The 16188-nt window shown below is 33.5% G+C and overlaps 2 protein-coding genes across 6 annotated transcripts; both read left to right on the top strand.

Annotated features, from left to right (window-relative positions):
- The first annotated feature begins 5582 nt into the window (after positions 1-5582).
- LOC125203802 (arginine--tRNA ligase, chloroplastic/mitochondrial-like) lies at positions 5583-11683 on the top strand. Of its 5 annotated transcripts, none has more exons than XM_048102254.2 (18): positions 5583-5707; positions 6439-6510; positions 6694-6833; positions 7009-7084; positions 7237-7338; positions 7419-7634; positions 8103-8183; positions 8468-8551; positions 8678-8782; positions 9135-9313; positions 9610-9694; positions 9774-9960; positions 10073-10142; positions 10337-10406; positions 10677-10766; positions 11020-11088; positions 11185-11283; positions 11368-11683. In XM_048102254.2, the coding sequence occupies exons 2-18, from the start codon at positions 6502-6504 to the stop codon at positions 11476-11478; spliced, it is 1773 nt and encodes a 590-aa protein (XP_047958211.2). In that variant the 5' UTR covers positions 5583-5707; positions 6439-6501; the 3' UTR covers positions 11479-11683. The 5 variants fall into 5 exon arrangements, with proteins under 5 accessions (XP_047958211.2, XP_088916158.1, XP_047958213.2 ...); XM_089060032.1 differs by having other exon boundaries at positions 5627-5707; positions 6443-6510; XM_048102256.2 differs by lacking the exon at positions 5583-5707 and adding an exon at positions 5714-5893.
- Positions 11684-12830: 1147 nt separating this feature from the next.
- On the top strand, positions 12831-14417 carry LOC125206099 (acetylajmalan esterase 1-like). The gene is made up of 4 exons (XM_048105402.2): positions 12831-13085; positions 13189-13405; positions 13499-13647; positions 13947-14417. The coding sequence occupies exons 1-4, from the start codon at positions 12831-12833 to the stop codon at positions 14415-14417; spliced, it is 1092 nt and encodes a 363-aa protein (XP_047961359.2).
- The last annotated feature ends 1771 nt before the right edge of the window (positions 14418-16188 follow it).

The raw sequence follows: 16188 nt of genomic DNA, 5'->3' as shown, positions 1-16188 counted from the left end.
ATCACTTGAGATGAGACAGAGGGACAGAGGGACTGTTGGAGGAATAATTTAGTTTGGTGGAAATATTTGAGAGGAGAATGGGTGGAATATATGAAAAATAGGACTCTCAACTTATACAAAATGGTACATCTCTCCCATATTTATAGACATCCACTTACTATTTTAAAATTCTCTACTTAATTCTTTTATATTCTAAATATCTAAGTTTTTCTCAATAAAAATCTATATATTTTTTCAAATATATGATTCAATCAAAAACCCAAAACAAGGGCAAATATAAAGAAAATACCAGATAAAAAAATAAAATAAAAAACAATCAGGGCCAAAATTGCGAAAATTCTAGTATACAATCGATGAATAAGTAAATGCTAGAAAAACACATTTATTTTTGTATAATTAATTTTATTCTAGTCCAATTAAAATATATCAACAATTAAAGAATGTGAGGCGTACTGATTGCGGCGTGGCTGGATAAGTTTTATGTGGTTGAGGCGTGATTATTCTACTGTTGTGGACACCCTTATAGTAGTAGTAATTTCCTGAATTGCTTAATGTTCTATCAACTGATATTTAGTAATTCCTTGAATTGCTCAATGTTTGTATTAGCACTTATATTTTGTCTGAATTTGATTGCCACTTATTTCTTGAATTGCTCAGTGTTGATATTTGTAGTAGTATTTTGTTTGGTTAGTAGTTAGTAATTCCTCCGTCCCACAAAATATATTATACTTGTGGGACGGCACAGGATTTTAGGAGGTTTTATTTTGTTGTTTAAATAGAGAGAGAAAATATTATTTTTATACTTATGTGAGAGAGAGTTTTTTCCAAAAATAAAAATGTGACATCTTTTGTTAGACAAACTAAAAAAGAAAGTGTGACAATCTTTTATGGGAGGAGGGAGCAGTTACCATTACTTTTATATATGAGGTTTGGGACTATTTGACCGTTACCTATTGAAGCGTTATAAAATAACTTTCCATTGGATCATGTTGGAAAACGTTCAATAACTTTACTTTTTTAGTTCTAGACAAAAATTGTTTTGTCCTTTTACGCTTACTGTTTAGCCTGCTTATTCGGTTGGTTTCGATTCTAATTGGACCGGTTAACGTTTCACTTTATTTTAAATCCTAGAGCTGGGAACGGAACCGGCCGGTTCTGGTTTAGAACCGAAACCGATGTATAATTTTAATCCGAATTTATTTATAATTTTAAATAATTCAATACTAATAAAATAATAATTCAATATATGAAAATATAACAAATAATACCTAAAAAATTAAAATAAAATACAAACCAGCAATACAATAATATTCATATATAGTTAAGAGTGATGCCAAGTGTAGTAAGTTGGACTAGATTATGTTGGCAATTCTTTTATAAAAAAAAAGGAGTTCTAAAATTTAGCATTCTTTTAAAAGGAGTTTTAAAATTGAATCACATTTTCCTTTTTTTTACTAAATAAATATTCAATGGAATTTTCAATTCTAATTGATCTTGTTGTAACTTTTGGGTTTAATACGGAACAGTTAATAAATCATTCACAAATAGGTTAAAATCACTTTTTAAACGAATTGTTACATAAATTTGTTATAAAATTTATATTATATGAAATGATATTGTATTTGTATAGTTCTTTTGGAAATTAAAAACAAACTTATGATGTTCAACTCATAGTAGTTGTTCATAAAAAATGAATTGGGAAAATAATTGTAGAATCAAAGCATCACAGTTTAAACATTTTATATACTACAGAAAACAGAGCTCATAAATTTAACACTGTTTAAATCTTAAAATCACTCAATGTTTGAAATTATTTTATTTCAATTCGATTAAGTTAGTTATTAGTATATTAAACTAAAACCTAAATAAAATTGAATTGTAATCCGGTTCCCGATTCTAACTAGAAACGGTTTTATATAAAAAGTTGAAACTGGTACCGAAACCGGTTTTCTGTTTCCCGATTTCATAATTAACCAGTCGGTTTCGATTCCGGTAAACCAAAAATCAGGGAACTTTTTAATCACCCTACTTAGCGTTGTTTTTTTTATTTCTATCGACTCTCAAGGGGCATGAGAGATACAATAATTCGCTAAAATAGAATTTTCTACTACAAAGATCATTGTTATTTCGAATTAGTCGGTTTATTTGATGCTATTCTATTTTAGTTACGTTTCGACATCTAGATTAGTAGCGGTCTAAGACGTAGAGAAAAGATGTGCTGCATAACCAAGTTAAGCGCCTGTGAGCGCCTCCTGCCCACGTAAGCCATATTCCTTATTTTTAAGGATATCTTTTTTCAACCAGATCAGCACATATTTATTCTTCTTCTTTCTTTTCTGTTTATTATTTTCTTTAAATACATATAATCTTTTATTCAATTTTCCCTAGGTTTTACAAAATTTTGTGCCGCTCTGTACCTCTCTTTTTCACGATTCGTTATCTGCATATTGCTTTGTTGAAATTTGCATCCCTAATAGCCAGGTCTACCTCCGTCCCCCAAAAATTTGCTACACTTTGATCCGACACGGGTTTTAAGAAATGTAATGGAAAGTGAGTTGAAAAAGTTGGTGGGATGTGGGTCCTACTTTTAAAGTATTAGTTTTATAATAAAATATGAGTAGGAATGAGTTAGTGGAATGAGTTAGTGGAATATGGGGTCCACTACAAAAAATGGTAAAAGTGAAGTGTATAAAATTTTCAGGGACGGACCGAAATGGTAATATGTATCAAATTTTCAGGGACAAAGATAGTAATATCTTTATTCCTCTATTCCCATAATGTCATTGCTAACTGATTATGTGATACTATGACTTTTTATGCAATGGTTCTATTACATATTTTAATTTAAAACAATTGGCATGCTCCCTATATCTTGTTGAGGAATTTAGATGATAGATGTTGCATTATTATATATTTGAGTATTAATTTTTTCTAATCACTATTTTTAGATGTTGTAGTAGTATATGGAATAATATAATTGCAAACGTTTCAGTTAGTTCATGGTCTTAATAATAGTATTGGCTAATTATTTCTATCGTTTTATTTACACACATTATTTGTTTGCTTTATTTTCTTAGTTTAATGGGTGAAAATATGAACGATCAACTATATATTCCTCAAATTGCAAACGATCGAAAGCCAGAGATTGGAATGAAATTTATGTCAATAGATGATGCGTTTGAATTCTACAATCAATATGTACGTGAAGCTGGATTTAGTGCAAGAATAAGCAATAGCAAAAGGAATAAGATAACAAAAGAAGTTGTTTAGAAACAATTTGTTTGTTTTAAGGCTGGCCAAACTGATGAAGCCCATACAAAAAACCGACCAAAGTGGTTGTCCTACTACGATAAGAGCTCGTGGTGAAGTTAGAACTGATTGTAAGACAAAGATTTCAATTGTTAGGCAACAAAATGGACCTCGTTGGTGTGTTAGTGTCTTCATTGAGGGTCATAATCATGGACTTTCTACTCCTTCAAAGGTGCATTTACTCCGATCACATCGTAGTGTTTCTGCCGCGAAGAAAGTGTTGACTCAACAACTTTCAGAAGCTAACATACCAACTTGTCAGCAAATGCAACTATTGGAAATAGAGAGCGGTGGGCAATCTCCAGCAACGCATCAACAAAATCTCTATCACATTCACCGCCGCCTCTCGCCCTTCTAGCTAAGTGATCATCGATCACAAACCCGAAAAACCAATCTGATTTCTTGGAGTGACCATGGGCCCCTAGCTCCAACGTGGCTAAGTGATCTCACAACACCCCATTATGTCCGGACCGATGAAGTACTTTGTTACAGATATAAATGTATATGCTTAATATACTTGTGATTCAAAATGCTTGAGTGACCATGGGCCCCTAGCTCCAACGTGGATTCGCCAAAGGTTAGCTATATATATTAATAGTATCTATATATAAGTAGATATGGCCTAACTCTATAATCAACCAATTATGCAAATAAAAATGCTAGTATTTGGAGCTGCGGGCCAGATTACATGGGCGTGGGCGTAGGATGATGAGCAGCAGCCCTAATCCATGGCTCATACTGCTGCCACACACATTCGACAGAAGGCGTGGTGGCATGGTGTGCAACTTCTACAGCCCCACAGAGCAGGAGGTTGTGCTGATCAACAAGTATGGCCCCGGACCGGACCCTCCCGAGTTCCCGGACAACAACACAAAGGTTTTTGCTAGCTCTAGACATTGCTATACTTGACTTGCACTTGCATCATGTGGTGCACATATATTTTGTTTTAGCACCTCTACATATGTTGATCATGCCATTATTTTGAGTAGACCTAACTATGTAGTAGTAGTAGTATGATTACTCATAGACTCTTGTTCAATGTCTTTGTAAAAAATATTGTAGTTTTTTCTTATCATCGGACACTAGTATTTGAAGATTTACCTGCTCGTTTTCCCGCTAATGCATACTTTTGGTGTCGAATTTCACAATAAGAATATCAATAAATACGGGATATTGGTCGAAAATATCACCAACTTTAAGCGAAATCTAGTTTTTCTCGCAAACTTTAAAAGTCATCTGGAAAATCATGAACTTTATGTTTCATATGTATTTTCCAAGCAAAACACATTTTTAAGTCCTTGTACTTTGATTGTTTATTTCAATAGGTCCTTATGCAATTTTTTCGCTTTAGTAAGTCCTTGTACTTTTATACTCCCTCTGTCCCGCTTTAGGAGTCCCGATTGAGTCGGGCACATGTTTTAAGAAAAAAGTGTTTGAATGTATAATAAATAAATGTTGTAGTGGATGTTGGGATCCACTTTTAATTGAGTGTCCAATAAATAAATGTTGTAGTGGATGTTGGGACCCACTTTTAACACTTTTTTATTAGTTGTAGTGAATGTTGGGACCCACTTTTAACACTTTGTAGATATTTTTTATTAATTTATCTCAACCGGGACTTCTAAAGCGGGACGCCCAAAATTGATCAATCGGGACTCCTAAAGCGGGACGGAGGGAGTATTCGATATATTTCAATCCTTATTTGATGAAACCATTAACTTTTCTGTTATAAAATAACACATCATATATTAATTATTTGAATATATTCCATCTATATCCTAGTTGGAAAATATTAGCATAATATAAATATAAAAAAAAAAGATAAAAACAAAAAAAAAACACTAAAGAATTCCAAATCGTTAAAAGAAATTTGTTGTTTGATTATTTGAACTTCAAATAATCAAACAACAAATTTCTTTTAACGATTTGGAATTTTTTAGTTTTATTTTTGTCTTTTTTTATATTTATGTTATGTTCATTTTTCAACTAGGATATTAGGTGGAATATATTTAAATAATTAACATATGATGTATTATTTTATAATGTAAAAATTAACGGTTCCGTCACATAAGGATTGGAATATATCGAATATAAAAGTCAAGGACTTACTAAAATGAAAAAATTGTATAAGGACCTATTGAAATAAATAATTAAAGTATAAAAACTTAAGGATGTATTTTGCCAATTTTCCAGTATAAGTCTTTTCTGGCATGCCAAATAAATATACAATCAATCCATCATGGAGTGCTTCATTTTCAAAAAAGTTGAATAAAATAATTTCTTAATTTAACTTTTGACTTCCTTACATTCAGTCTACTATACTACGCGCCGGTTTCCTCTCTTTTACAACTCCCTCTCTCTCTCCCTCCCTTCTGCCTCACTTACTTGTTCACCAATTGTAAGAATCTCTCTCTCTATATATCTGAGATTGTATGTGTTGGAGAAACGTTCCTGCTTTTGTGCGACGCATTGGTTTCCATGTTAAGAGAGATTTCAAATCATTATATAATTGCTTCCAAAATTCGGAGCTTAGGTTTGAATAATTGAATTAACCGGTTGCAAATAAGTTGCGACTTGATTTTAGGTTTGCTTCTTCTTAGTATCGGCGGTATTGTTCTTCTTTTCGATGATTGGGTCAATGATACTTCATTTTCAGATTGAATGAGTTTGAGGTGTGGAGACTGGAGAGTTCTGTTTTTTTTTTGTCAATCCAATTCACAGCATAAGTAATTGCATGCTAATAAACACTTTATAGTATGCTAAACGAAAGTAGATTGTAGATGTGGTCTCAATTCGTTTACTGAATAACTGAAAGCGACAATTACGGTTGAAAGTCATGTGTACTCATTAATAGACAAAAGTATACTGAGGAACTGAGTTGGTTAATCAAGTACTCCTATTTCTTTGTACTTGCCACTGTGGTGATTTTGGGGAAGGTGGCTTATTCTATCTAATATTCCCCTTTACACATGATCCCTAAGTAGAATGTTGTAACTTCCCTTATGTAATTGAATTCTCTGCTTATATGATGTTATCAAGGGCAAGAAAACTTTTTTCGCTGCTTCCTTTGATTGATATACATTCTTGTGGGGTCGTGTACTGATTTCTTATATATTCTAATAAAACTAGACAGGTATTCTTAGAACTTCAGAAAGGATATTCTTCAGAGCCAAATCATCATCATTGACTAGTATGGAAAATGTAAGTTCATATTACTATCTTGTTACAGAAGCTTCAATAATAGGTAAGGAAACACATGTTGATTTCTGTACATCCAAAGACCATTTATCTACATGTAAGCTCTAAATATGCATTTACTCTAGTTAAATAGGCTACCAATTTGGATTGCAATTTGTTAATTCTTGTTTCATGTATCACTAACAGGATCGAGGGATTGCTGGTAGTCCTAAGCAACAACTAGCAAAATTATTTGAAGTATCTTTGAGAGTAACAGCTCCGGAGGAGTTGGATATTGACCCTGCTATTGCTCCTTGTCAAAATCCCAAATTTGGTGACTACCAATGGTATTACCTTATCCTTTTTGGTGTTGTAAATTTGTTTCACATATTTTTAATAGGATGCTCTTAAAATTTTGGAGTATTAATATTGGAATGCATTATATTGCTATTGGTAATATGTAATCATTCTGAATTATTGCCCCATCTTTTATTAAAAATGTTAAATTCTTCTTTTGTACAGCAATAATGCAATGGGTTTGTGGTCAAAAGTTAAAGGAAAGAGTACCCAGTTTAAAAATCCCCAACAAATTGGACAGGTTTGATAAATATGTATGCTTATTAACGCATACCTTCATATTGTAGGTTTAATATGCTAAAACTATGATGACATAATTACTCTTTCATGCTGTATAAATTACATCATTAGTTCGTACTACTTTATTATATGAGAGTCATTTATTTGTTCTAGGCCATTAAAGCAAATCTCCCTGCATCAGAAATGATAGATGGAAGCTCAATTGCTGGACCTGGCTTTGTAAATGTTAAATTGTCTGATAAATGGATTGCCAAGGTAATTTCAGTGATCCTTTAATTTAAATATCATTTATGTTACATTGATAAGCATTAAAGATCTTACCATAATTGTTGCAGTGCATCCAAAATATGCTAATGGATGGTATTGAAACGTGGGCTCCTAAGCTCTCGGTTAAAAGAGCTGTGGTGGATTTCTCATCACCTAACATAGCAAAAGAAATGCATGTTGGTCACTTAAGGTCAACTATCATTGGAGACACCCTGGCACGTATGCTGGAGTTCTCAAATGTGGAGGTTCTTCGGAGAAACCATGTTGGAGACTGGGGGACTCAGGTGTGTATATATCTTTGTTACCAATGATAAGAAGTACTTTGATGTAATAATGTTGTTGATTAATTACAGTTTCAAAAATTGCATGTATCGAACTTGTTCAAGTAAAATCAAACTTTTGAATTTCTGACCTTAATTGGTTAAATATATTTCCCTTTGTGGAGAGACTGTGGATTCTATTTTGTGTTAGCATTCTTCCAGAAATCAAGGCTTGTGTTCCAGCATTTTGATTTTTGAGGCTTCCATTTTCTGTTTATTTTATGGAGTTAGCCCAATATTTTCAGAGGTTGTATTATTGCAATTTTTTTGAAGTTGTCTGCAATTTTTCATTTGGTCGAATATGATATTCCTCCTTGTGCGGCTCACATGTTGATCTTAATCGTTCTTTTAATACGACGTAGTTAATTCTCAGTAGCTGTGACTGTGCTTTGTAAATTGTTTACATGCTAATTTTGTTTGGTTGTCTTATAGTTTGGTATGTTAATAGAATTCCTATTCGAAAAGTTTCCGAGCCTGGAAGTTGTCAATGATCAAGCCATTGGAGATTTGGAGGTGAGATACAAATTTGAATGTCCTGTGGTCTTTCAGATAATGTTTGGTTATATTATCCACCGTTGACCATCAACAAACACAATGCAATATACGATTACTTTCTTATAATAAGATTACACATTTACTATGACTAAACTCATGCCTCCACCTTATGCATCAGGCATGAGTAAGATACACCTAGTTGGTCTTTTGCGGGATGGTCATCTGGCATAAGTGCTTGTTTTATTAAAATGATTATGACTTGTGCTCGGGGTTTGAACTATTTTTCAATTGCTGGTGTTCAGGCATTCTATAAGGCATCAAAGGTAAGATTTGACAGCGACCCTGCTTTCAAGGAAAGGGCCCAGAGGGCGGTTGTCAGCCTGCAGGTAGACTACATAATAGTTTATCTTGCCTGAATGATCTCGAAAAGTCTTTAACTATAAATGAAATAAAAGCGTCTGTTTATATTATCTTTGAGTGATGCTGTATATACTTATATATCCATATTACAGGCTGGGGAGGAGAAGTACCTGAAGGCATGGGCTGAAATTTGTAAAATCAGTAGAAGTGGATATGAGAAGGTGTATGAGCATCTTGGAGTTCAGTTGGAGGAAAAGGTATGATGGCTTCTGTGTTTTAAGTTGCTCAGTCTGGTTTATTTGGAGCTTTTAGTGAGTATCCATCTCGGTCGTCCTGATATCTGGAGTTATGTCCTTTCCTAGATAATCTATGGTGACTAGTGTTTCGTGCTTTTTTGTTATTTTTCCCAAGTGACGCCTGTTATTATGCAATTTCTCTTTTTCACTGGAAGAGAACCGTGTCAAGAATTAGTATTCACCTTAACATGGACATAATTATCAAATTAGTACTTAGCAGCTCCTTCGACGTGTTTAAAAATTTAATTTATGCTAACGAGTTTTTGGGGTTTTATGTGCCTTGCATTTCATTCATATCTTTTCTTTTTCCCAGGGCGAGAGCTTTTACAATCCTTACATTCCCAATGCTCTAGAATTACTGAATAAAGAGGGATTAATTGAAGAAAGCGAAGGAGCTCGTGTCATCTTCGTTGAAGGAAAAAAGATACCCCTTATTGTTGTAAAAAGGGATGGTGGGTACAATTATGCATCGACAGATTTTGCTGCTCTATGGTGAGTTGCAACACTTAGCAAATGTTCTTTCTGATCTTTATCCTTATCGTAGTACCACTTGCTTGGACTAGTATACTGTATACCCCTGGTTTAGAATGGGGTCAGATAGAGGCTGTAGACTTGTTTAGTTAACCTTGTTGTATTATCTACAATGTGGTGCCTTTTTAATTTAATTGCTAATATTTCTATACAAAGTGTCGATATGCTAATTGACTTATAAAAAACTTGGCCATGCATTCTGCCATATAAGATGTGGTAAGTGTTCTTGTTGTAGGGCTTACATGTATAATTTGTAGGTATCGACTGAATGAGGAAAAGGCTGAATGGATTATATATCTTACTGATGTTGGCCAAAGGGAGCACTTTGAAATGCTTTTTGCTGTAAGTTTGAATCTCCTCCACATCCTGTCCTTACATTAGCTCCTTTGCATACCCTGAGAGTTTAGGGATGCACTTTCAGGCAGCCAAACGAGCTGGTTGGCTTCCAGCTGGTGATAGTAAGTATCCTAAAACTAGCCATGTAGGTTTTGGGCTAGTTCTTGGAGAAGATGGAAAAAGATTTCGAACTCGCAGTACTGAAACTGTAAAACTGGTTGATTTACTAACTGAAGCCAAAAGTAGATGCAAAGCTGCTTTAATTGAAAGAGGTTAGTTGCTGTATTCTTTGTCAGCTCTATTACCTGAGTTGATTCATATTGCTCTACTTATGATCTGAAATGAAAAAAACTGTGCCTAACAAGTACTGTAAATGCATCCCAGGCAAGGATAAAGCATGGACTGAAGAGGAACTCGATAAAACTGCTGAAGCAGTTGGATATGGGGCTGTTAAGTGAGTATCCTGTTTTTTGAACTGCTTTTCTTTGACGACTATTTCTTCTAGTGTTACAATCTATACTTACTTTTATGCTTACATTAGAATATGCATGCGCTGGTATACTATAATGTTTTGGCTTGAGAGAGGTTACAAATCTTTCACTAGCTGTTGCTAACTAGATATCTAAAGTTTTTTTGTCTATAAAACAGATACGCTGATCTGAAGAATAACCGAACAACCAACTACACATTTAGTTTTGACCAGATGCTCAATGACAAGGTGCGCCACAGCTATGATTCTTAGACAAAGAATTAGTTAAAAACATTAGGTGACAAGTTATTAATATCATAAAACAAATGTTTTGCTGCACCCAATTATTTCAACAGAAACAAAAGCCGACCACTGAGAGAACAGCTCTCATAAAGCCGATCATCATCATCATCAATTTATGAGAGCTGTTCCCTCAGTGGTCGGCTTTTGTTTCTGTTGAAATCTATTTGCATTCTCAATGTTTTGTCCTTAAGCGTGCACTTCTACTATCATGTGCAGGGCAATACTGCCGTGTACTTGTTATATGCACATGCTCGGATATGCTCAATTATCAGAAAATCAGGGAAAGATATTGAAGAGTTAAAAATGGTATGGCTGCTCCCTTCTAAGCTATACAAACTACATTTGCTTGCTGCAGTACTTTCTTATGATGTAGTACAATATATAGTTTAAGCTCTCCCTACTTCTACGTGCTCATCTCTGGTCTTATGTTCGTACTTAAGGACTTGAATGCATTCCATTACTGCATTAAAAACTTCAAAACTTTAGGATCATATGCTGTGGGTAACTTCAAGAGTGTATCGTTATTCACATCTTATTATCTTCACTGAATTTGAAACAGACTGGGAAGGTAGACTTGGCTCATCCCAGTGAACGTGTTCTAGGACTTCATTTGCTCCAGTTTGCTGAGGTAATTATGTTATTTATAAACCTGTTTTGTATGGTCACACTCCTGAAAGGTAGTAGTTCTATGATTGGATCTCACCATTTTCTGCTTTTTTATCAGGTTGTTGAAGAGTCAATCACAAATCTGTTGCCAAATGGTTTGTGTGAATATTTATACAATTTATCAGAATACTTCACTGGATTTTATACCAACTGCCAGGTATGAAACTTTTAATCTCTCGATACTCAACACATTATTATCGATGTTACCTTCTGTAACTTGTCTAATCCGAGAAAGTTGTAGGTTGTGGGATCTGCAGAGGAGACTAGTCGACTGCTGTTGTGCGAGGCCACAGCAGTTGTTATGAGAAAATGTTTCCATTTGCTGGGAATCACCCCTGTTTACAAAATTTAACCCATACCCTGATCATTTGCTAGGAATTTGATGGGTTTGTTTATTGGGGGGGTTGTATATATACTCGCAATTGGAAGAGTTTTAGCTGTGTTTGGAAACTCAAGATCTCTGTTCAAGAGTGTGTTAAAAACAATTGGATTGTTGATTTGCATGTAATCAAAGAGAGTAAATAAAGTGTGCAGTGTCTCGTTTGTTCCATATGTAATTCTAGAGAGTGAGAAAAATGATTGATAAAACAATTGGGTTGATCTGCCGGTAATTAAAATGAGTAAAATTTACGTATAAAGTGTCTCCGTTGATCAATACTACAAACTTACAAACAAATTTGGTCTTCATTTCTAGATTTTTAATAATTTTTTATACATAATTCAAAGAAGTATATAAAAGTTAGTAGTATAATTTAAAAATAATATCATTTAGAAGGAGATAAATAAAATCATTCGATAACTAGCTATTGACATCGAAAAGAAGTCAGAAAACATTGTTTGAGGAGATACTAATATTTTCGAAGGTAAAAGGGAGAGAATATTGTTTGATGAGAAATGATATTACGATTATCTTATTTCTTAAGTTACGAATGAATAAATCTAATTTAATGCAAACAGGAGGCCAAAAAATCATACCTTTCCATTTTACATGATGAGGCTTAGGTGGAATAGGCTGCCTTTGTTGAGAGATTTTCTCATCTGAATCGCCCATGCTGTTTTTCTTTCGGTCGCTTTGTTCTCTTTGGTATTTATATTATTGGTTTAGTTGTTTGATTTGTTGTTAGAAATATAATCTACTAGTTTATTAGAGATATGCTTTAACTAGTATTTAAATATAGTTCAATTCGAGTCCTATTTGATGGAGTACCAAATACATGTTTATTCTAATTAAATTCAATCGTGACAAAAAAAAAGAGGATTTAGTAACATTCTAACAAGTAATTAACCTTGTAAGAAAAGAAAAATATTAAAATTAAATAAAAATAATACTAATATGATTATTTTCCTATTTACATGTACTCCTTTAGACGTACATGTTTCTTGATCCCTTGTAATACGCATAAAAATAATATTAATATACACGATTAATTATCTTCAACATAAAATTAGTATATACTTAGTAGTATAATTTTAAAAATCCAAGCATATCAATTGCTAATCCTTTCGGACTTCGAATTCGATAGTAGTATAATTTTAAAAATCCAAGCATATCAATTGCTAATCCTTTCGGACTTCGAATTCGATAAGCCTCTTATAAATATTGGTGATTGTCTTTTTCTTGTCATAACTTGGAATTCGATAAGCCTCTTATATACATTAGTGTTTGTCTTTTTTCTTATGATAATCCACTTTAGGTTTTCGTCGATGGCGTTTAAAGTTGTATTCAGTGTTTTGGTAGTTTTATGTTTGTTTTTTTCTGCTGGTGCTTATCGTAACGTTTTGGGATATTGTCACTTCAACGAAATTTATCAACTTGGAGACTCAATGAGCGATGTCGGAAATTTGATCAGAGAGTACCCTGTCGGGGCCTCCACAAATTTCGCAAAACTGCCGTACGGCCAAACGTTCTTTGAGGAAGCTACAGGGCGTTGCTCCAATGGCCTTTTAATGATTGACTATTGGTAAAATTAATATTAATTTGTTTTGGTTAATTCATTTGTTTTGGTTAATTATTATAGTTGCTTTTAATATAATTACAATCATAATTGTTAATATATGATGAACAGCAATGGCGGTTGGGCTTCCTTTGCTTCCACCGTACAAACACATGGGGACTTGGTTCGGGAAAGGAGTCAACTTTGCCGTGGCTGGTTCGACCGCATTGTCGTCTGAGGCGTTGGCTGCTCATAACGTAACGAATCCAGTGACAAATAGTTCACTTGGCGTTCAATTGGATTGGATGGAATCCTACTTCAATTCCACCAGCCTTGATGAGATAGGTAAACAATATATATCCTTTGTTTTACTATCTACTCTCTATATATGTACTAGAATAATTAATATGGAGTATTTGGTTTGGAGAGTATATATAGATCGTTTCAAGAAACTCCGAAGTGCTCTGTTCATGGTGGGAGAAACCGGTGGGAATGATTACAACTACGCAATCTTTCAAAGGAAACAAATGGAGGAATTGAAAAGCATGGTTCCTCTAGTGGTTGAAGCTGTGATTAATGGAACTAAGGTGAGTTGACATATTGATATTGCTATGCATCATGTAGAGAAACTTGTCCTTTTCCTAATATATCACTTTTCTACCTTTACAATTCTGAATTAATTCGTATCCAAAATTTTGCATTCTTCTACATTATGCTTCTAAGTTTGCTAGATGATTCATTGAAGATATATTGATAAAACGAACAAAAAAATACTAACAATTTTAATCAAAATTTTAATCAATTGCAAATGGTAGAAAAGTTATGATTTAATTTGCTATTTAATTAGTTATGTGACTGAAAGTTATGATTATGAATACTTTTGCAGAGAGCCATAGAGATGGGGGCAGTAAGATTGGTTGTTCCCGGAAACTTTCCGATCGGTTGCCTTCCGATATACAAAACAACATTCCAAGGCGCACCCCTTAACGAACAAAATTGTGTGACGGAGCTGAATGAATTTGCAGAGTACCACAACAAGCTTTTGCAAGAAGCCATCCTCAAACTCAAACAAGAGAATCCCAATATTGTCATAGTCTACGGCGACTATTACAATGCTTACCAAGATCTCCTCCGAAAGGGAAAAGAGAGAGGTTATGAGGTCAAGAAGGCTTGCTGCGGAATAGGAGGGAAATACAATTTTGATTTGGGAAGAATGTGTGGAGGAGCTAATGTCAGCGTGTGTGAAGATGTTGATCGACATCTGAGTTGGGACGGCATCCACATGACTCAGCAAAGCTACAAACACATGGCTGCATGGTTGATACCACGCTTCTTTGCTCAACTCGCCTGCTTTTGATCATTTATCACTTTCTTTTCAATTTCTTGCTTTTTTATCATTCAATTTATTTTTCGATTCCAAATTTTTGTGCTACTATAGTTAAATTTATTACAGTTTATTTTTGGATATTTTTTGTGCATTGATGAACCCACTTGCCATACATAAATTGGCACGAGTGGGCTTTCGCTTTTCATAACTTGCTTGTAAGCAATAGCTTGTATGCTATAAATATTTTTTTATATAAAAAATAGTTATATTTTATATTGGTTTATCTATAAAAATCAACTCCATATATTTATGGTAAGATTTTTTCTCCTGTGGGATATGTCTTATTTTCATTAACAATAATTCAACACTTTTTAAACATGCATTTCTATTATTTGACCAATTTTTATATTAAAATATATATCATACGTTATTAATATTTCCTTTGTCTCATTAGTGTTGAGACATTTTTTAGAGTGTGAAGATTAAAGAATAAATATTTAGTGAATTATGTGAAGTGAAAATAAAGTGTGAGAGAAAATCAAATTAAAGACAAATAAGAGAATAAAGTAGAATAAATAATAAATGTTTGATTTTGTTAAAAGGAAAATGACTAAATTATAATGTGGCGACCTAAAAAAAATACAACGTAACACTAATGGAATTGAAATAGTACTATTTTAATTGGATGGAAAGAATTAAATCATCATTTTAGTGGCTAATAGTATATCCTATTTTAATTGTCTACTAAATTATTATTTTAGCTGCTAATAATCCTATTTTAACTGTCTACGCTACGGAAATATGTACTAAAATTCATAATTTTAGTAATATACATGATTTTTTTTTTAATACTACTAAGAAGGCATATTCTATAGCATGTTGGCGACCAATGAAGAGGTAATTGAAATGTTTAAAAGCATCGATACTTGTGGACAATTGCTTTTTCGGTGATGTGAATATGATAATTGAGGAGCACTGCAATAGCAAAGCAAGGACATGGATGGCCGAACTCACACAACACAAACTTTCGGAGCCCATGGACAGGCATAGCTCTCACTTCTATACAAACTTACTCCTGTTCCGGAGTACTTCACAATTAATCCAACCAGTTAAACACTACTGCCACTTGATTCCATCTTCTGTTGTACGTAACTTTACAAATAAATTGTTTTTTTAAGAAATATTATTCTAATATTAAAATTTCATCATCCTCAGGTTATGATGGACCATCTAAGGAAATAAAAATTACAATAATTTAGAAAACCTTCCGATTAAAGTCTTCTTGGCCCTTCAGCCAAAAAATCTGGCTCCGTCAACCATAATATATACTCCCTCCGTCCCACAAAAGATGTCACACTTGTGGGACGACACGAGATTTTAGGAGGTTTTGTTTTGTGTGTTAGGTGAAAAGAGAAAATAGTAATATTTATATTAATGTGAGAGAGAGCTTTTTCCAAAAAATGAAATGTAACATCTTTTGTGGAACAAACTAAAAAAGAAAGTATGACATCTTTTTTGTGGGACGAGGGGAGTAGTATATACAGTCGTTTCACTAGGCAAATTGATCGATTATTTAAATAGTTTGACACACTATTACGTATTGACAAATGGGTCAGGGTAGATGGGACTAAATCGAGGAAAATAAAACAGAATATTTGGAAATCTCAACTATCCTTGAACAATTCATGAAGAGAGTTAGCATGGTGGAAATATTTAGGAAGATTAATTACTCCCTCCGTCCACTAATATAAGGCCATGTTAACTGGATATGGATTTTAAAAAATATGTAGTACAAAGTGAA

Source organism: Salvia hispanica, chromosome 6, assembly GCF_029641045.1.
Source record: "Salvia hispanica isolate PSC_SH4W2 chromosome 6, Shi_PSC_v1, whole genome shotgun sequence".
In the NCBI taxonomy this organism is placed as follows: Eukaryota; Viridiplantae; Streptophyta; class Magnoliopsida; order Lamiales; family Lamiaceae; genus Salvia; species Salvia hispanica.
Note: the sequence above shows the minus strand (reverse complement) of the source record. Positions and strands in the feature narration are given on the sequence as shown.